Consider the following 22,534-nt stretch of genomic DNA (forward strand, 5'->3'; position numbering starts at 1 on the left):
AATGCAATCCTAGACCACAACCCTAAACCAATGCGAGTTGACAAATTTGTTGCATGTCATCTTAAGGCCCTTAAAGGGAGCACTAAAATAGCAGCTGCAAACAGTTATGAAACAAATCAAAAGAGAGATGGTATGGACACATCTTCAGAACAGAAGAGAAGTATTGGCCAATCGAAATACGGATGATGTCAGAAAAAGAAAAGGAAGTCAATCCACATGCGCTGGTGTTGACAGATAATGGACTGCCATTGGAAAAAAAGTTTGAAAACAGCAGCACTTCAGACATACAATCCACAGAAGGAAATGTGATGGAGCTTCGACAAGCTGCATGGCACTACATCTGATTATGAACCAGAAAAGAAAGTTCATCTCCGGTCACCAAACTCCAAGGACTCCTTGAAAAAAACTTCCAAGAAAAAACATACATATTTATTTCCATATCCTGAAATCACTCAATTAATTGACAGCCCTTACCAGCAGAAGCCTCTTGGTAGCCTCAGAAATGGAAGCTGTTTAAACCCAATAAGAATAGATCATAAGGTATACAAGGTAAATAACACATGCCCATTTGATTCTCTTTTGAACAGTTTATCCTGCATCTATGTTGACTATGCATCATACAGAAACATGATCAATAATTCCAGAAACACTTTTCTCAATTTCGTTCAGTATTTTGTTAAACATGGGCCTATTCAAAGTACATATAAAAAGAGAGCTCAACTGTTAATAGAAGTGGTCCCATGCACCAACCTTCCAGGTGAGATTATATGCTTGACTGCTGAGGACTATGTTGGCAATACTATTCAGATTTTTTTGAAAGATGTTCCGAGTTCAATTGAAACATTTACTTGTCAAACCCGATCTTGTCAAAATAATGGAGAACGATGTGGTGTATTTTGCCCAATTAACTCCAATGACCTGCAACGTGACTTTGAATTTGCAGTGAAAAATGTATCTAAAATCATAAATAGGCAATGTTCACTGAACTGCAAGAAACATATGACAATAACCACCAAGCCTGGTCCACACCTCATAATCGAGCCCCGAATTGGGGCACCTTCGACAAAGCAATGTCTCACTGACTTTCCAAATGAAATATCAGTATGCTCTAGGTGCAGTAATAATGCATGTTGAAGGATGTCACTATGTGTCTTATTGTAGAAGAAAAAACAATGTTTGGGAGTTGTATAATGATATAGCACGTTCTGTAAAAATAGTTGCTGCTAACAAGCTACATGGCCTAGCAGAAGTGATTATATATATGTATGTGAAGGTGTAGGCAACAATAGCAAAGTAAGAATTATTGTTTTTACATAATGTAGATAATTCAAATAGTGAGTTCTAGTTCTTTATGTACTGTATTTGACAACATAAATATGCTCTAAAATGTCATCTGATCAGATAACCATGATGTACAAGGTTTTCAATTGTATCCATTTGAATTGTTTTTCAAACACATACATTAAGCTGGTGAAAAAGTTGGATTTGAAGTGTCAACACTGCCATTGGTGCCAGCCTTCTCTGAGTTAAGGTGGGTTAAATAATAAAACACTGTAAAGTAATAATATTTCAATTTTGTCCTATTTTTTTCCCACTCATGAATGTACCACACATTAGGATTAGGTGTAAATATCTGTTTTAAAGAGGGAGTCTGTATATTGGCTACTAACTTGCATATTGGATTGAAGCAGAATGAAAAACCTGAGGTTGGCTCGAGCAAAATCCCCTGTGCCAGAGAAACAGAGGAGCCCAGAAATGTGACAGATTACTGCTTTTATTAATAGAATTGAAAAGCAGGAATAGGCCCACGGATTTCTGAATCTTCCAAATGCACACTCAACTGAATACAGGCTGTTAGTGAGGTTTTATTCCACTGTAACATCACAACCAAAAGTTATATTTCTGGACCTTAGGCGAGATGGGATTGGGTGAACAGTATAGGTAAACCTATATTTTATAGGGGATAAATGATCTGATTGGTCAGGCTATATCGGGTGGCTCTGCCTGCGACCACCCAGACGAGGCCAGTGTGAGCTTTCTCCGTTTGGGAAAATTACCAGCAGAGGAGCACAATGCGAGGTGGGGAGAATGGTCTCAGAGTACCGCCTTCTTCCCACTAAGGTTACCATCTCTCTGACTCCCCTGGCCCCAAGCAAGAACATTCCAGTCTCCAACTTCATGCTGTGTTACATTTTGTATCTTCTGTCTTCAGTTTGATGGTAACAACCGTCTTGGCCTGCCTCGAATGACTGGGCCTTGTTTTCCAAGTTCAGATCACATTTTAGGGACTGCAAAACTGACTTTCTCTGCTTGCATTTATGAAGAATTACAGCCTTCTGCCCCGTTCTTTATTTTCTGTTGACTCGAAACACTCTCTCTCTGTCCTGTGTCTTGGCAAGGCTGGGCACAGTAGCTGTACTGCCAACGCTGTCTGCGTTTCTCAGGGAAATCAGTGCGTCAGGCCTCTCCCTGTGTTTTGAGCCTTTATGATGTCTTCCATTCATTTCAAAGCAGCTGTGGCTTCCATCTTTATTTTCATGACTGTTCAAGTCAGTTGCTTTTAGGTGTCAGTGAGCAGTTCATGTATGTTCTTGTGCAATAGTCTAATGCATCTATGTGTGCGTGTTCAGCCATGTTGCCTCTTCATGATTACTTTAGTGTTGTCATCCAGTTATGGTCTGTGCGTATGCTTCAGTGAGTGGTATCTGCTGTCTTGGTGGAATGCTGGGAGATTAGGGGGGGCTTTTGAGGCCCCCTCAACAGGATGTTTATACACCTTTCTTTCTTTCTTTCTTTCTTTCTTTCTTTCTTTCTTTCTTTCTTTCTTTCTTTCTTTCTTTCTTTCTTTCTTTCTTTCTTTCTTTCTTTCTTTCTTTCTTTCAATTTTATTGGGCATTTGTGAGGAGTCGAGACAGGAGATGAGCTTGGGGCTGCATCCTTGGGCTGTCAAGCCCCTTTGCCAGAAGAAGCCTGGAAGATGGGGGGAGGAGCCCTGTGGGTCCCTGGTGAGGTGGCCGAGGTCTCCTGCTGCTGGTTGCCTGCATGCAGCTCTGGTTATGCCATTCTATGCTTGATCCTCTCCTGGGCCACATACAGATCGACTAACTAGGGTTACAAGTCCACAATGAGGCCCAACTGAGAATAGAGGGGCCTGGGGCACTTTAGCCCACGGAGCAGGCTGATTCAACCATCGCGCCATCAATATTTTGCCTGCCGGGGGCCCAGTGAAAGGGGGGTGGGGAGATGACCATCACCTTTGCCGTCACCTGCTGAGGCGGGGAGGTGTACAGGGAGCAACAAGGAGAAGCCAGAGGTGTTGGGGCTCCGTTTGATCAACCCTTTCCTGAGAGGAATGCCCACACAAGTAATGCTCAAACATGGAGAAGAGAGGCCTTTAGGAAGTGGGTGTCAGATGTATAAGAAATAGGAACCGCACTGAGCTATAAGTCACCCTACAGAAGTATAACTGCGAAGCCATGGGGTCCCATGCAACACGAATAAAATAGACCAGCTGTTTAACTGGGTTCTGTTCTCAACTACATCAAATTACAGAGAACTAATCGCTCTGCCCAGTAAAAACCAACACAAGCCGTACAGTTCTGAGTGCGTACCCAGACGGCAAGGAGCACAATCTCTGACTTCCAGTACTAGACCATGGCCACCCAATAGGTGGGCCTAAGGGAGGGACTGTTTTACAACAAGAGGGGCAATAATTCATTGCTACACCTACAACCCACTAATGCCGCTCTCCATCGCACCGCAGATCCTGCCAACTGATCTACACCTCGCAGGCCCTCCTATTTGCTTGGAGCTACTCTGCAACATGGTACCCGCTGCTGCCTGCTCACAACAATGATCCTTTCAGTCTTTGTCATCTGCCGATCCTGACCCTCATCTCCATTCATTCATTCATTCATTCATTCATTCATTCATTCATTCATTCATTCATTCATTCATTCATTCATTCATTCCTCTTCTGCTGGCCTTCTGCCCTGACTCTTGTCAAAGCCACCCTATGGAACTGCTCACCATTGCTTACCCTCCTGATGATCCCCCATCCCTCCTGATCTGCCTTATTCAGCATAAGACTTCTTGTTGGGCATCTACCTGCCTCGTTCAGCTGCTAGGCCACCTGGCGAGTCGCGTCTTGCCTGTGCAGTTCGCTCTTCTATCCCTTCACTCCCCCCTCTTCCTTCCTCATGGCACTCTCAATCTGTCTCATCTACTCTAACTGCTATTCTATCACCCATCTTCCCTCTCTCACGAAGTCTGGAAGAAAAACGTTTAAAAAAAGATCTCTTGTCTTCTGATCCTGGTTTACCTATTGCTGACACCTATGTCAGTGCTACTTTCAGACAGATTATCACAGGTATCCTCTTTTCTGTCCCCTCTCCAGACCTATGGACTCCTCGCCCGATATCCACTCTCTTCCCTTTCTCGTCCTCACCCGCTAATGGTGGCATTAGATGGGACATACTCTTGGCTGGCTTTTCATCGTCCAGGTGCATCATTAATGTGTACCCCTAACTAATGTGTACCCCTCCACGGAAGTCTTTCAAATGTGCCAACCTGCTCCACTCTCGCTCTGCTGTCAAACACTCCTCTGACATCTGCCACCTCCTCGAAGGAGGATGTCCTCGCTCTCAGTGAGACATGGTTCATGGCCATCTGTGTCACAAGTTTTGAAACTCTCCTCTAAACCGGTTTACCTAACACACAAGGCCCTTTAAGATGAGGTAGCAATACTTTGAGATAGATGGGGATGCAGAATATACTCAAACATCAATAACCAGCCTGACTCAGGAAGTTGGTAAAGTAAGTCTATTTTAATAGCAATTGTCTAAAACAGGGAGTACAACGAACATCAACGAATATACGCTCGATCTTCTCACTCAGCGAGTTTCATAAAAAACTTGTCATCACTGATGTCAATCTACGTGGCAAACTACAAAAACCTACTTGAGAAAGTGATAGGTTTAGAGGGAACATCTGGGTATAAGTTCCATACTTGTCAGGGAAAGTGATTGGGTCTCTCACATCAGATGGGCAACTAAGCCTTCCTCTACTGCAAGTCACTATGAACGTCATCAAATACCTGATGTCCAATTGGTTATACAAACTATAGGGTTCTTTGATACGGGGCCCTCTATTATTGGTTGGCACACTCGCACCCCTCTGTACTATTCCACACACGCTAGCAGCAGGCAGGCTTGCACCAAGGTGCTGGTCGGCTGGTCCTGACTATACCTTCCCACCTAATTAGCCAGCCATCTATCATCACTCTTGCCATCTGCCAGTCCATTAGCTTTTGAACATGTCCTTGGTTCTGTACTCTATGCCTGAGAATGAAGAGGGAGTATAGGCATACCCAGTCTCTTGGTTTCGGTGCAGCTCGTCACAACTTCTATTTTCAACTGTCCACGTGACTGGAGACAATGTTTCAGAGCTTTCGCTGCATTTAAAATACTATTAAATGATAAACCTCTTATGTCTTTAATGTTCTCGTCCCTCACCTCAAACAGGAGTTTGTTGTTTTCAAACTTTTTGTAGCTACTGCATAAACATCCAGGCTCAAGGTTTTGACTTCTTGGTGCTGAGCCAGCCAAGCCTTTGTTGAATCCACCTCCATCATTACGTCATTTTCTAACTGCGCCACACTGAAAAAGCCTTTATGTTCACTGGGCCCAAGCTCTGCTAAAGTGCGTTGTGGAACATCCATAGTCCATACATTCCTATGCATATACGGTATTGGCGCATCGCCGCAATCTATTAACTACGTAGCTAGTCTCATGATTACTTTGTCTGCTTGCGTTTACTGCATCTGTACACATGTAAAATGACTTTGCATTTTCTTCAGTATTTCTGTAGCATGAGCATCTTCATCTTGAGCCCGAAATGTTGCTGATCTTTATAGAATGTTTATGTTCTTCTCGTCTCTGCATCTCTTCCGGGTGCATCAGTCCTGCTTCACATGACATCACTTCCTCATTTTCACACTTCCTCTGGGATTTCATTCAAATGGCCATCATATTGTCATGAATGCATATATGGTTTCCTCAATGGGTACCTTACTTCCATGATTCTTTGCGGTATAAGTATTTTCACTGATCCTGCACGTGTCTCACACTCTGGCTCCCAGCATATATGCAGAAAGGGAGCTGTGCTTGAGATGTGGTTACTTGGCTCCTACTCTGCACCTCCCTGAGGGCTACATGATCCTCTCTGAGCCCAGAAACAACGGATCCGGAGAATGAGAAGCTCTCATCTTTCCAGAGTGGGTCCCTGCCTCTGTCATTCCTACTCCTCCATTGTCTGTCTGTCTCTGTCTCTGTCTCTGTCTCTGTCTCTCTCTCTCTCTCTCTCTCTCCACCAAGCGTGTATCAGTTGATGATGCCTTTGCCTCCACCTTTTCTGCAGCCGATTCACACCCTGAAACAACCCTCTTTAATCTGCATCTTGCCATTTCCAACACTCTGGACATCCTTGCCACTGCCATGAGAATCTGTCTGAAACCTACCTCTGAGCGCAACTCTTCGTATGACTCTGACCTCGCCACCCTGAAATGCAAGTACAGGGTGGAAAAGAGCAAGTGGAGGGCTGCAGGTGCATCCTCTAGCAAACTGGCCTGCCGTGTGATCCAAAGGCAATACGGACTGGCTGTCCTGTCCAAGACAGTCCACATCCAAGCCCGCATCTCTGCAGCCTCTAAAAACATGGCTAACCTCCTTAAAATCTGAAAAGAGTTGGCTAATCCTTCTGCAGTCTCCACCTCTCCTGTTCCCTCCCAATCCCTCTCTATAGCCGTGGCTTCTCACTTCACTACTAAAACTCAGGACATCCTGTCCTAGCTCTCCTCTTCCGATCCCTCCTCCACTCTAGGCCTGAATCCGGCTGCCTCTCACTCTCCCCTTCCTTTCTGTCTGATAACAGCTGACGATGTTTATAGACAAGTCCGATCTATTAAAATGTCATTCAAACAGGCACTCACCTGCTCCTCCAGAACAATCAAGGACCACATTGACACCCTCGCTCTGGACTTGGCTGATTTCTACATTCACTCTTTCACCACTGATGCTTTCCCTCTCTCCTCAAGCACTCCCTTGTGCACCTCCTTCTTAAAAAGCCATCTGCCGATCCTACCTGTCCAGATAACTATCGCCCGATCTGTGCAAACTTCTGGAAAAGCTGGCCATCTCCCAGCTTACTCTCCACACTGAAACTATTGACCTTCTCCATGACCACCAGTCTGGCTTCAGAGCAGCCAGAGGCACAGAAACTTCTCTCCTTAACAACTGTGAAGATCTGCTCTCCAATCTCAACACCAGCACCCCTTCTGTACTCATCCTCCTTGACCTTTCCACTGCTTTCGACACAATCATTCACACCATCCCGATCAACCAACTTCATGAGAACTTGGGCATCACAGATCAGGCCCTGGAGCGGCTGACCTCTTTCATCCTGGACCGACCCTCCCAGGTCCAACCCTCCCAGGTCCAACTTGGGTCTTTTCTCTCTACCACATCTCTCTCCTCATGTGGTGTTACCCAGGGATCTAACCTCTCACCCTGGCTCTTCAATCTCTACGTGGCCCCTCTGGCCCACCTTTTGCTCTAACTTTCAGTGTTATGCAGATGACACAGCTCTCTTTCTGGCTCCCTACAGCCTCCTCTCCTCTCTCGCACATTCCAGACTGTCAATACGTGATTCAGGATTGGTGCACCAGAGATCCTTCTCATTGGGACCCCTTCTCCCGCTTTCCCCATCTCACTCGGTCCACCATCCATGGGCCCTCTTCCTTCACCCTTCCTATGAGGCAAAACACCTTGGCGTCATCTTTGACTCTACTCTCTACTTCTCTCCTCACATCACGGACCTTTCCAAGAAGGACAACTACCAGCTGCACCTGCTCAGAGGTACTCTTCCTTTTCTCACTTTCCCCCAGTAGCTCATTGTCTCCCGACCCCTGGTTCTCTCTAGGTTGGACTACTGTAACCTCTTTCTCAATCTGCCATACTCTCTGTCCTCTGCAACTAATCCAGAACAGGACTGCAAGACTTATCCTTGTCCTCAAGCCCAGGGACTGCATCTCTTCAGCCTTGTAATCTCTCCACTGACTCCCGGTGGCTGCAAGGATCATGTTCAAGACCCTCTGCATTGTCCACAAGGCTTTCTGGGACTGGGGCCTGCACTACATTCAACACTGTCTTCCTAAATACCTTCCTTCTCAAGCCCTTTGCTTTGCTGCCCCCAACTCTCTGAGGGTCAGATGCTTCTCCAGGCAGAGAGTAAGGAGCAGATCACTTTCCTCTGCAGGTTCCTCCCTCTGGAATGGCCTCCCTGGCCCTCTCAAACTTGAGCCAGACCAGCTGAAGATCCAGAAACAGCTCAAAACCTTCCTGTTCTCCTCTGCTTTCTCTCCCTCCCTACCCTGCTGATCTACCTGTCTGCTGCACCACTGGTTGCTTGGTTACCCTCAGAGTCTGTCTAGATACCTGGCTCCTCTTGAACAGTCTCCCCCACACTGCCTCCAGGCTTGTTGCACACTAAGGTCTGTAACTTCTACAGCCCCAGCCTCCTTGCACTTACCTAGAGCCGCGCTGTCCCAGCTGCACTTACTTAGAGCAATGCTGCCCTGATTGCACTCTCCCCTTCTCCCCCCTTGCACTTCCCCCATCCCCGTCCCCTGCACTTTGCGTTGCCTCACTTGCACAATATGAATGACACAAGGCCTAGTAAGATTGTTTGTCTTGTCCCCACTCCGTACCCTCCCTTGTCTTGTTGCACCTAGAAACACATGTGTACAGGCACGTTATAAATGACTTATATCATATATCATATCACAATGGCACTATCATGGCCCAGGGTCCTGCACCCAATCTCCTGCCGGGTCTCATCAACTTCCTTCCCACTCCTGCTATTCCTCCATCCTCTCTCTCCCCTACACCACCTTCTCCTCCTTTTGGGCATACTAAGCCTGTACCGCACCTGTTGGGAAAAACTTCAAAAGGTGGTGACCGGCTTCACTTGGCCATGCTTAATGCCCTCTCTGCTATCAAATATTCTTCAGACATCTGCCTTCTCCTTGAAGAGTTTGATCTCAATGTCCTTGCTCTCACTGAGACGCGGTTCAATGGCAGCTCAGTCACTGCTTTTGACTCTCTCCTTCCTGATGGCCACAAGATCATCTCCAAGCCCCATCCCAACTGTTCTGGCGGTTTGAGTAGCCTTGATCTTCCCTGAGTGGGTCCCTTCTTCCCTACCTAGCACTATTCTTCCTTTGAAAGCCACTATCTACATGCCCGCCGGCCCCATCTCCCCACTTCTAGCAGAATAGGCCTCTCTCCTGACTTCTACCTCTAAACTCCTCCTTCTGAGTGACTTCACATCCGCTGTGACTCTTCAGTCACACCCTTTCTGTGACCTTTGCACCTTTCTCTCTCTCTCTCTCTATTCTCCCCTCTGGTCCTACACACTCGGCTGGACAAACTCTCAAAGCCTTCAGCCAGGCTGATCTTCTGCCCTCTAACCCCCTCTCCACCCCGCTTTCCTGGTCTGACCACTCCCTCCTCTCCTGCTACCTGGGACCTCTTGGCCCTCTGACCGAACCTCGCCCAGCTCTGCCAGCCTCATTTGCAGACAGTAGCACTCCTACTTCAGCTTGATCTATTAGCAGCTTTTAACTTGGTCAACCACCAAACTCTCTGTCACCACCTAAAAACAGCTGCCCACTTCTCAGATGAAACTACATCTTGGATCAAATCCTTCCTTGCAAATAGAACCATGAGGGTTTTCTCACCATCTGCTTCCACTGAACCCTCACCAGTATTCTGTGGGGTCCCGCAAGGGTCGTGCGTCTCCTCTACCCTCTATAATGTGTTCACAAAGCCTCTCTTCAACATTCTTGATTATCTGGGTGTTACATACACAAACTACACGGACGACACCCAGATACTCATCCCGATCGCTGGTGACCACACAATTGAAAACTGAGTTACTAATCCTCGGCTCTCACATTAGACTTGATAAACTCGTCATGATCCGCAGAACACGCCCCTTTTGGACCTCATGGTCCTTGGCACAACGGGGCTTGCACTCCTTGATACTCCCAACATGGCCATCTAACGGGCAATATCTTCCTTGTCCTTACGTCAGACGTAGCGTATTTACAAATAGGCCGGGCCCGCACGTCTCAATGCTACTGCAAGCAGTGACTAGACGTGTGCTCCGTAGTTCGCTACACTGCTGTCCTTGTACCTGGACCTCCTAATTCCATTCCCATTAGCCTCTTCCTTCCTCCTTGTTTCCCGGACTCGAGTGCTGTGTGCTTACCCTCTTGGTTCCTGGATCCCGGAGTGTCTGAATCCTGGAGCTCTGAATGCACGCTGGAGCCAGAAGAGGCTCGCGCAGGCTTATACAAGACCAGGTCCGTTCGTAAGAAGACACCGCCCAAGAAATCCTACAAGGATCGCTCCCAGGTGAGAAAGGGGGGATTCCGTGACAAAACTGGACTCTCCCTTCAAATCCTTCATTATCGATGGCAACACTATCAATGTCTCCAATAATACCAAAACCCTAGGTATCTAGCTTGATGCTACACGATCACTCTCCAGACAAACTAACGCTGTGGTTGCAGCATCAGCGTAGACATGCAAACTAATTACTGCATGCAGGCCCTTCCTCACGGCAAACTAACAGTATTACCCTTGCTAGAACCCTAGTCATGGCCAAAATTGACTACTGCAATGCCCATTACTTAAGGACTAGTCAAAGAAATATCAACAAGCTCCAAGTAACCCAGAATAATGCCATTAGGGCTGCCCTCAACATCCCGAGGCAACTTCACATTTCTGACACAAGACGAAACTTTCAGTTGCTGTCTGTTGAGCACAGAATCTCCCTTCAAAACTTGGCACTGACACAGAAAGCCCGAGCGAACCTCGCCCCAGCATATCTTACCAACTGGCTCTCTGCCCACACATCTACAACACCCCTTAGATCAGCTCAAGCGCACACCCTATCCATTCCTAGATTTAAGCTCCAAAAAGCTGGAGGATCTAGTTTCCCTGTCCTAGCGGCCAAGCTATGGAACACTCTACCTCCCTCCCTCCCTCCCTCAGGGTCGAACCCTTCTTCCAACTATTTAAAAGTAAAACCAAATGTTGGCTTCAGGTGTTGGACCATGATGGGCAGCACTCTTAAGTCTAGCTACCTCTTGAACCGGTGATTTGGAGGGCTCTCCATTCCACCCTGCCCCTACTATTACCTTCCCTTAATGCGTAATCTTACCTTGTTCCTCCTATGTAACCTTCACTGTTACATTCACTTGTTTTAACCTATGTAATGTACCTGCCTGCACTATTCTGTGTACCTGATGAATATTCCTCTGTATTCTTTGTCAACCTGGGCTTTCAGCTCAATACTATGCATTTGTCGTCTCATTATGTTGTAACCTCGAACAAAGGTTGTTTTGCCCTGTATTGCTACTTATATCTGTAAGACATACACCCAGATGCCCCAGAGCCAGGAGCACAATACAAATAAAATAAATACAAATAAATATATACAAATTTGTCCGATGAAATGAGTCATTTGCTCCATTAGCTTCCACCTTCATTCCCCCTCCCCCTCCTCACTCACTGACTCTGCTCCCAACAATGTCCATCTCGCTATCACTAACACTCTCGACAATCTTTCACCTGTCATAAGGATTCGCCTGAAACCTGTCACCAAGCGTAACAATTGATATGATTCTAATCCAGCAGCCCTGAAACGCAAGTGGAGAGCTGCAGAACGCAATTGAAAGTCCACCCATCTAGGGGCGAACCCCCCCATTTCTTGGCTAATGAGGGCCATTATTAGCAATAGTGTTTAATGCAATTTTAACTACGAATTCCATTCCAGATATATGGAGAAGAGTGATTATTATACCAATATATAAAAAAGATAATAGAGGTAGCCTAAAACCATTCAGACCCATTTCCCTTTTAAATACTATCTTTAAGATTTTTTGAAGGTGCCAGCTTAACATCTTGGAAAATTGGGTCAAAGATAAATCAATATCATCACCAATACAACTGGATTTCCGCCTCTCATTTGGGACAATGGAACAAGGTATAAATCTCTTCTTAGTGGCCACCCATTCCTTATTTGTCAAAAAGGAACTAGTATATCTGACGTTCATGGACCTGAACATAGCCTTTGATAAAGTTAACAGAGGCAAACTCTGGCATGTGCATATGTCCTAAAATTGCCCTAAATCTTTGGTAGACATACTAAAGGTAATTCACACAAATAACTTGTGTGAGAAGTAGCATAGAAGGCCATTGCACCCCCCTGGATCCCGTTATGCCCGGGGGTTAGACAAGGGTGCGTTATGGCCACATTGATTTTTTCAATATACATTAATAACCTCCAAGAAGTATTACTCGAATGCGAAGCCGATGTCCCAAAATGGGTGAAAGACCTATACCAGTATAAACATATGCTGACGACACTGTCTTAACCACCCGCACACCAAGAGCCCTTCAAATCAATACACCCTATATATGAACAGCCAATATCTACATCTGAATTCAGTAAAATCTGCAATAATGGCTTGCTCATATGGCAAGAAAAAGATGGAAATTCCAACAATGTGATGCATTGACATGTATAAAACATTTAGATTATTTAGGCTTTTGCTTGCCGAATTCCCTTACCCCCGATTCACACAGTGAAAAACGGGTGATCAGAATGAGGCAAACATTGAAAATGGTTGATCTTACCGGATCTAACGAATATGTATTGAAATTAATGACTTTTTTTGCCAAATTTAGTTGAGGGGGGCCAGCCCCCCCCCCCTTTGCAGCCAAATATTTCAGCACCTGTGTGTGATCCAACAAAAAAAATGCCTGATCATACCGTATCTAACGTATATCTAACCAATGACATTGAATTTTGATAATTTTTTGGTTGGGGGGGGGCTAACTAACTCACTACAGGTTAGCCACCCCCTCTAAGTAATTGCTTATAACTCCTGTTCTGTAGCAGATCTAACGTTGAAAATGGTTGATCATACCTGATCTAATGAAGATCTAACAAATGACATGTTTTTGTACTATTTTTGATTGGGGGGTGACTAGCTTACTACGGGTTAGCCCCCCCTCTCTAAATAATTGCTTATAACTCTGGTTCTGTAGCAGATCTAACGTTGAAAATGGTTGATCATACCGGATCTAACGAACATCTAACAAGTGACATACATTTTGGTAAATTTTTTGATTGGGGGGGGCTGGCTACGGGTAAGCCCCCCTCTAAATAATTGCTTATAACTCCTGTTCTGTAGCGGATCTAACATCAAAATTGTTTGATCAACCCAAATCTAATAGAGACCTAACGAAACAGATATTTTTTTGTAAAAGATCATGAAAGGGAGGGGGGGGGCTAACCCGGGTGAGGTCATCTAATGAAGAGCGCAGAGTACAGTACCCTCGCCAAACTCGAGTTACTGCTCACAATGGTTCCTGCATGTGAAATAGGTTAAAAGCCTTTAAACTACATCCAACCTTGATGTCTTGCATTACTATAAAGCAGCACTGTTTATCAATCAAAGGCAGGAGCTGTGAAATCAGGTTATCACATTTTCATGCAAGAGGAAAAAAAAAAAGAACATTTCAAGACACCTTAAGAACTATTTTCAATACTCACTGGTCTAACACTACAACGTCTTTTTGTTTGGTATATTGACGAGCCAGCCTCACTGCAAGATCATTCGCCTCAGATCTACAAAAGAGATGCATTTTACTACATAACAAATTAAATGGGAATCATGAGGAGAAAGCATGCACACATGTTCACAGAGGTTACATTTTATTCGGTAATCTACTTTGCAAAACATTTGGTGCAAGAACATTAATTTCAAACCAAATTACTTGCCTTAAAGCAAGATGAAGGGTGGCCTACTTGGCGAGCTTCACACTGTGGTTATATGGTATCTGTGATCTAACCTCCACTCGATCACATTTTGTGATCCTAGAGAATTTAATTGATCTATCATGATTTAGTTGATTTCTGTAAACTGGCACCAGTAAAACTGTCCAGACTCGATCTATACATACAAATGGTAATTTACGCTCACATGGAAAGATGATTTGGATCCCTAAGGAAAGGATACAGACATATGCATATTTGTGCCATTGTATACATCTGTAACTACTGCATCTATAGCGATTAACTTTTCAGGGCTAATCACCTATGCAGCAATTCCAGTTTAACATGCAGCCATCATGCCTCTTTCTATGCATGATACAAGGAAGCTTGACACAACGACATGAAGTGAGGACAAAAAAAAAAGGAGGCACTTTCAAGTCCTTAACAGCCAGATTATGTCTCAATTGGCTGGAGCGGAGACAACAGAGGGTTTGTTCTTGTCGTGGTGTGGCTTATAGACTAAGAGCCCTGACGTTACTATTGCCGGGTCATCTGTTTCTCACGCTTTCATCCAGACACACAGCTCTCAACAAATACTACAACTGCACACCAGGACACATAATAGGATATCAGTAGATCAGGCAAGCATGAAGCAGGCACAGATTTGTGATATCTTGTACAAACTGAGCTTTAGTTTCAGAACTGGCCCCCAGAGAGAAGTGCTGCAACCGAGAGGACTGCCTTGCATGGGGCAATGGGAGTAAACTTCATAAAAATGACCATCCACTGAGCTATGAAAGCTTTTGAATACTGCACTCTAGTAGACTTATGGAAGCTGTGAACCAGAAACGTCACCACCAACGCCGAAGGCTCAGGACATTCCAACTACCTGGACCCACGAACAGTACACAAGAAATTACCCATCCTGTGCTCAACAGATACTGCAAAACAGGCTTCAAGGTGATTGGGCAGAGCGAGCATAAAAAGCGGATTCCAGTTTCTCACATGCACCCGGAAAAGGAATCCTACTTTCCAACATAAGCATCACCACCAACACCCGAGGCCCAGGTCATGTCACCTGCTTGGGCTTCTGACCCTGACCACAACCCTGGTTTCTGTCCATCCTGTGGCCAGCAGCCCTTGAGATGCAGGCTGCAAGGTGATGGGCCCTTGCAGCCACAAGGAGACTGGTTCTCGAGGACCCCACAGGGGCAGCCCTCTGGTTTGCGCATAGCAGTGGGCAAAAGAATGGTGAATTGCCATCATTGAGGCTTCCCAACTCTCAAAAGGGCGCCAGGGGTGTTATTCATACCCTCAACTAAATTGCTCATCAAGAACCTGGGTCTCGTACTGCTAGTAAATATACTTGCCATCCTGTTGCTCACCCATGCCCCCAACCACAATGTCAGACACAGGCCTCTACCAATGCTTCCATCTGCCTTCCAACTCCATCAAACAATGCACATGCTGCTGATGTCCCGGATGACACAATTTAACTACCCATGTGCAGAACTGTGCTAAATGGTACTGTATAATTCTCAATACACCACTCCTCCCACACACGTTTCCCTCTGTTCAAGATCTGCAAGGAACTTGCGTCCCTCTCCTCCCAGCTTAGTTAGGATCATCACCTGCTTTTTTCCAATAACTCAACATCCTCTTCACCTTCAAATTAAGATCCAGATTGTGCACCAACTGTGAAATTTCTGACCTCATCCTGGTTTTTCTTTTCAATCCCGCACTTCCGCTCCTCCCTGTGTCCAGGATCCACAATGCCACCCAAGGACCCCCTCATCCAGACTTGGCTGTGAATGTCGCCTGGCTCTCTAGGGCCCCTTCCTCTATTTTGTCCTTGCTCTATCTACACAGGGTTAAATTACGTCCTCCTTTACCCGGGTTTACTAATTACATAGTGAACGTTTTATACCCTCACACTGAATCCCAACTGGGGTTTCCTTAAATAAACACACCACATTCTCTTGCTTCAATTTCTTTTTTTTAATGGAAAATGTGAAAATGAGATGTAAATTTGTAACTTTTTTCCATATTATCAGTGGTCCTGCATGCTGTACGGGTATCTATGTGTCTTCCTAGATGAACACAATTTTAATACAGCCACCATTTTAATAATGTATATAGGATGTAGGGACGCTCATGGACTGAGATGGTAGGCATTAGGTTGTACTTTGCTGGGAGAAAGGACATGAGACAATGAACCTTTGAGCCTAGCCTGTCAGGTTTTACCACCTTTAGCACAAGAGGAATTTTGGAAATCCCCTCCAGGGAAGATACAAAGAAATGCTGGCCATTTACGGGGAGAGAGCGAGGGGACAGTGAAGTCCCCAGGGGTCGAACCTCAGGGAGTGGGACTTACTGTGGGCCTGTGAATAATGGCTATCTCCTTTATTTTCTCCTTTCAGTTGCACCTGCCCCCAGTTCTCCACCATGCTCCAGTCAATGCTGGAGCCACGAGTGCCCACGTGCTTTTAAAATAAATAACTGAAAAGAAAGTAACAGAAGCGCCAGAGGTAAAGAGTGCCCCGCCAGTCTGCTTGCGCTTACTGCCAGGTGCAGAGAAGGAGAGAAGGAAGGAAACTGGCTTCATTTGGGAAGCGGTCACATGGGCTCTGGGAGTGCGCCTGAGTCTCCAAGCCACCCGCAGCGACACTGGGGTGTCCCGCCACACTCTCGTTGGCTGTGGAAGGGCTGCAGGAATTCTAACCGCACTCGGAACCTTTGGCATTTGGAAGAATAGCCCATGCAATGTTTCCTATATTGTTGGGTTTGCTTGTTCTGTGCACTCTTAATTGCTTTCTGATGTTTCATAGCAGGGGTATTCCACGCAGTTGTTATAGTTGCAGGTTTGTTAAGATGGACAGTCTTTTTCGAAAAAGCTAGCACCTGATAAAGCTTGTAATAGTGTAGAATATTGAAGGGATATCAAGGGTTCCAATCTGGAAGGTTGGGGTGGAATGGAAAGGGGAAGCTGGATGAGAGTTGGTCGTTGGACAAGGTTAAGAGAAAGAGCTGTTGAGGGGGTGCAAAAATTACATGTTGTTACTCACCTGCGATCCTGGTCCGTGTCCTGTTTTGCAGCAGCAGGTCACCACATTGGCGACGTGTTGAAGAGCCGCAGGGGGAGCGGTGAGGGACCTCCTTTGCCACACCCTAATGGTTGAATGAAGTCCAGCACAGTAGACCGCTCCTCTGCAGGTGTGGTAGGCGGTGCAGAGAATAGCTCCCCAAGTACAAGGTAGGAGAAATCTGAACACTGTGGGGGTATTACAGCTTTTAGTGAGCCCAGCGGACAATCAATACTTGGCTTATCGTGACAGCGTGAGTGGCCCGTGTTGCTCTCACAGCAATATCTCTACACAGCGTATCCTAATGAGGGAAAGCGAGAATCCGGTATGTGGTAGGCACCAACTTGGTAGTGGTTTACTCTGCCAAATGAAGATTGGAGCACATTAAGGAGCCACAGTGCTATTACCGATGTCACTGTGGACCATGGGTCTTCAGTGGCGATCCAAGGAAAAACTACAGAAGTGTGCACTGTGCAAGAAAAAAAACCCAGCTTTACTGAACAGTCGGCTGGGAGAACAAACAGTTCCATGGACATGAACTGTAATACATTCTCAACGTGCCCAAAGGGGCTACAATATTTATACAAGAAAATCACATATTAGCATAATTTGTCAATCGTTACAATTTTGGGGATGTGCGAATACATAATTGATGGGTCGTCACGGGACCCCTATATATTCATATACCTTGCATGTCCTGATTGGATAAAAACATTTCCTGGAACACCACCCTCGTCATGACCCCCCCCCCCCCAATACCCACCCCCCCCCCCCCCAAGTGTCCCTCCTCTCAATTACATCATTATCTGCTGACCTGCAGAAACTCTGGCATGCCATTGGTTGGCTTCCACTAACGTACAAGTGGATGAATCCCTAAATGCAGATTAGACCCCTTCGCCGGAGACAGTGAGCCACAGCATCCCACTGAATCTATCCTACAGAATTATGAGGGGAACATCAGGGGGCATTGTTACAACCTCTGAAACACCATATCCCAGTCCACTGATTGGTTCCCCTCTTCCCTCACCCCCCTGCACCTGCTCGCTCCCCATCTCCCCTCTTGCATCGTGCCAGCTCTAGGTAGAAAAAACTGCAGACACTGTTGTTGAAACAAAATTAGTCCTATATAATTCTTGTTTGCTACTGTACTTGCTGGCAGGGCCACTGGTACCCAGCCAGATGTCCCTCAAATTATCGCGTGAGACTGCACCTGGATTTTGGCTGCAGTTCTCTTCCCATGAGAAACATTTCCTTCTGCAACAATGAATTAGATATTGTGGGCTTTTTGGTGTCACCCTTGGTGAGCTGATCTAGCGTTTCTGCAAGTGTTAACAGAACTTCAATTCTACTGTGAGCTGTGGCCTTTCAATAAACTAAAACAAGGCTTCTGTCTAGTCTGCCCTGGACCTGGCCTAACTGTTATTCATTAGTATAGCTAACCCTTAAAATCATTATACATATTCGTTACAAAAAAATATAAAAATATTACTATTGCTGCACATATATTTTTCATTGCGGCAGCCGTGCTTACCTATCCCTAGTTACCTAACAGTTAAAAATACATATACGTTCTGTGCTTTCACACATGTACCTCCCTGCGCTGTGCCCTCCTCCCCGATGTGTGGCGCACTAGGTGTAATATGTGTCATCATGTCACCCTTCACGTTAATTTTGGCATTACTGCATTACTTCTTTAGCTTGTACATGCCCCCCCCTCTTTGTGTGCATTGGACAAGCATATTCACAAGGGATATCATAATCACATTGTGTGAACAAACCTGCTCTCAAATCTGGACTCTCCCTCTGTCCTAAATTTCTTGAGCTCTCTTCCGCTTTCGATACGGTAAACCACAACATCCTGATCACCCATGTCCCTGATACCCTGGGCATCACTGATCAGGCCCTGGTGTGGCTCGTCTCCTTTCTCTCCGACCAGCCCTCCCAGGTGGAACTTGGGTCCTTTCTGTCCTCCATCACTCTCTCTACTTGTGGTGTCCACCACGGATGTAACCTGTCCCCCTGGTTCTTCAATATCTACATGGCCCCCTTGGCCGAAAGGATCTCTACCTTTACCTCTAACTGTCAGTGTTATGAAGATGACACGCAGCTCTCTTTCAGGCCACCCTCGGCCTCCTCCTCCTCGTCACTCATCCCGACTGTCTATCCACAATTCAGTCATGGTGTGCTGCTAACAATCTCTGCCGCCTGAATGCCAGTAAAACAGATTGTCCTCATTGGAACCCCTCTCCCGCTTTCCCACATTCACACTGGCCAGCCTCCCTTGGCCCTGCGCCCTCACCTACCCATGAGGCAAAAAATATTCGGGTCATCTTCAACTCCACGCGCTCCTTCTCTTCGCACCTCTCAAATATCTCCAAAAAGTCCCACTACTACTGCACCTCCTCAGAGGTATTCTACCTTTTCTCAATTTCTCCCAGTGGCTCACCACCTCGAGAGCCCTGGTCTCTCTAGGCTGGATTATTGCAACAGCATCTTTCTCAACCTTCCTACTTCTACTTTCCGTCCTCTACAACTCACCCAGAACAGAACCGCAAGATTTAGCCTTGGCCTCAAGCCGAGGGACTGCATCTCTATGGTGCTGAAATCCCTCCATTGGCTCCGTGTGGCTGCAAGAATCAAGTGCAAGACCCTCTGCATAATCCGCAAGGCCTTCTGGGGCCGAGGCCTGCACTATCTATAACACTCTTCTTAAATACTCTCTCTCTAGAGTCTTCTGCTCGACGTCCTCCAAATTTCTGTGGGTGAGCCGCTTTCACAAACAGAGATTTGGGAGTAGATCTTTATCCTCTGCAGGTGCCTCCCTCTGGCACAGCCTCCCTGCCACTCTCCGTCTTGAGCCAGAGCACCTTATGTTTCGGAAACTCCTTAAGACCTTCCTATTCTCTTCCTCCACCTCTCTCCCTCTCTCCTGCCAACCTCTGCTCTTTTTCTCCCTAGCCTTGCTCCTCTCCTCCCAAACTGTTCATTTTTGCTGACTGGTTGCCTGGTTAACCTCCAGAGCCTTACAGGTCTCAGGCCCCCCTACCAGTCTTTGCACTTGCCACTGGGCCACTAAACTATGTTCAGCATTACTGCACTTTCAGTTTATGCTCCATGAGCAAGGCAACCTCTCGGCACTTAACCCAGGGCCCTGTTGGACTGGATGTTTTTGTCCCCCCCACCCCCTCTTCCTAGCACCTTCGTCTGTACGCATGCATTACCTAAATATACTAGGACTAGTAAGTTCGTCTTTCCTGTCCCTTCCCCCCTTTTTTCTGTCCCCCACTCCCTAGCTGGGTCGAAACTGTAACAGTTCATTCACCTGCACAAGGAGAAATGCCGTCAGGCCTAGTATGCTAGTTTTTCCGTTTAGATCATTCGTTAACGTCAAGGCCTAAGAATGATTACTGTATTCCCTTGCTCACTTCCTGCCTTTAAGCACTCCACCTGTGTATAACCGCTGTATGAATAAACAATTACAACATTCGGGGAGTCACAAAGGAGATTATACAGCGGAAACACTTTTCATATCAACATTGAAAGTATATAGAACATTGACAAAAGATATAATCAAAGCATAAAAAATGGCAGTTGCCAGCATAGCTCCTCCACCAACATTTTTGCTAGAACCTGGTAAGGGCACTCCATTCATGATGACCTGTCCAAAGTTTCTGGCAAAGAAGTGGGAGATCTAGATGTCAAGATTGCCACAAGACATCCAGCCCAAAGTGTTCGACATCGGGTCTTGCCCGTTTTAAGGAAACTCTGTTCCTTTGTTAAAGAGCCAAAATGCCCTTTCCGAACCCGTGCTGCCATGTTGCCATGGCGACTATGGCGTCCTCTCCACAAACAAAACTAGCGCACTGTACAAAGGAGGAGGAGCCAAACGAGGTTGCGGCTACCCGTTGTAACGCTTCCGGGTAGCCGTACTCGCTGCTTCTGATTTTCATCTGAATCACAGCAAACTCTCGTTCCCATGTCTTGACCCCCTTGACTGCGCCTGTTCTTTTCCTGGCCTTTGACCGCAGTCTGTTTCTCTTGAACTCTTTTGCTTACTTGTTTACCTGCACTTGGATTGTTTACACGTTGCCAAACCCCGGAACACTAATCGACCTGCCTTTGTCTACTGTTACCTCCTGAACTGCTTTCACGTTGCCGGGCTCCGGAACGCCATTTGACCTACCTTGCCTGCCGTTCTGCTCTGCATTTCTGTCCGCACGCTGTCGAATACCGGAACGTGATCCGACCTGCTCTGCCTCTACTGTTCGCACCGGTCTTCCAACAAAACCTTTCTTCAACACCTCGGATTCATCACGCCGGCTACAAAGGGACAACAACCGAATTCTCTACACTGTGACATCATTATCACCTTACATGAGTAAATCTGCATACCCAAGAGAATAGCGCACAAACTAGAGACTGACAACCTGCGCTCAGGTCGTTAGGCATCCTCGTTTCGTCGGGATAGTCTGGGACTAGAGATTTCCGTCCAGGCGTCCTCGTTTCGTCGTGAGTTAGGCATAGGTTGGGTTTGCAGAGTTTTCTCAGTAGTGCCTTCCCACTGTCTACCCATTGGTAAGTCTCTCTGTCTGTTATTTCTCCATCATAGAAATTCGTTATTGTCATTTATTGTCACTTCCTGAACTTGTCTTACTCGCTCTGTCTCTTGAATCATCTGATATACAATTTTCCTCCTACAGCCCATATTCTCAGTGTATGTCAACACCCACTACAGCGTTCCATGATCGGCTGCATTGTCTACGCTCCACGGTGTCTGTGTCCCATCTCCAGCTACGGCAGTAAATCCATCTTTCGACTAATTGGTTCCTTTGTAGTTTTACTTGGAAATACAAAAGGGACACATTGGTAGGAAGAACTCAACGGCTACTCTTCGAGTTCTTCTACCAGGCCTCCTGATCACGAGTCGGACTAACTTGACATAATCAGAAGCCATATAAATAGAAAGATGGATGTTAATGATAATTTGGTCAATCTTATGCAACTGATGGCTGAATTGAGGACCGATATGACGGCCGCTTATAATGCCACTGAAGCAAGGATTGACGAACTACAAGCACGTGCCCCTTCTATGGCGCTAGTGCCCTCACCGGCAGTGGCCTCCGGTTCTGCCTCTCCGAATCCTCAGCCAGCCGTACAACCTTCGGTGGTCATGGCCACACATTTCCCACTAGCTCCTCCTGAGCGATTTCATGGCGACCCTAAAGTTTACTGGACCTTTTTAAACCAATGTCGCCTGCATTTCTTGTGTCGCCCCACAGCCTTTCCTGACTCGGCAGCCTTTGTCTTGTCACATTTAGCCGGTACTGCAGCCACATTGGCTAACCCCCTACAGGAGGCCGGCAGCCCGCTGCTCTTTGATTGTGATGCCTTGTTGGAGGCTATGGGTCGAGTATTTGATACTCGCTATAGAACCCAAGCCACCGAACTAGAACTCCTGGCTATTCAACGGGGGGACTCGCCTTTGTTATCATATATAGCTAAGTTCAACCAACTGGTAGCCGAAACAGGTTGGCCTGAGGACA

General features: G+C 46.2%; 1 protein-coding gene across 1 annotated transcript in view; it reads right to left on the reverse strand.

The window, feature by feature from the left end:
- PHYKPL (5-phosphohydroxy-L-lysine phospho-lyase) overlaps positions 1 to 22,534 on the reverse strand; it is a 460,271-nt gene that overhangs the window by 239,416 nt on the left and 198,321 nt on the right. The window contains exon 4 of the mRNA XM_069652639.1: positions 13,687 to 13,761. Coding sequence (XP_069508740.1) covers positions 13,687 to 13,761 — 75 coding nt within the window. The remainder of the gene's footprint in view (positions 1 to 13,686; positions 13,762 to 22,534) is intronic.

This window comes from Ambystoma mexicanum, chromosome 3p (genome assembly GCF_040938575.1).
Source record: "Ambystoma mexicanum isolate Mex_15411 chromosome 3p, UKY_AmexF1_1, whole genome shotgun sequence".
In the NCBI taxonomy this organism is placed as follows: Eukaryota; Metazoa; Chordata; class Amphibia; order Caudata; family Ambystomatidae; genus Ambystoma; species Ambystoma mexicanum.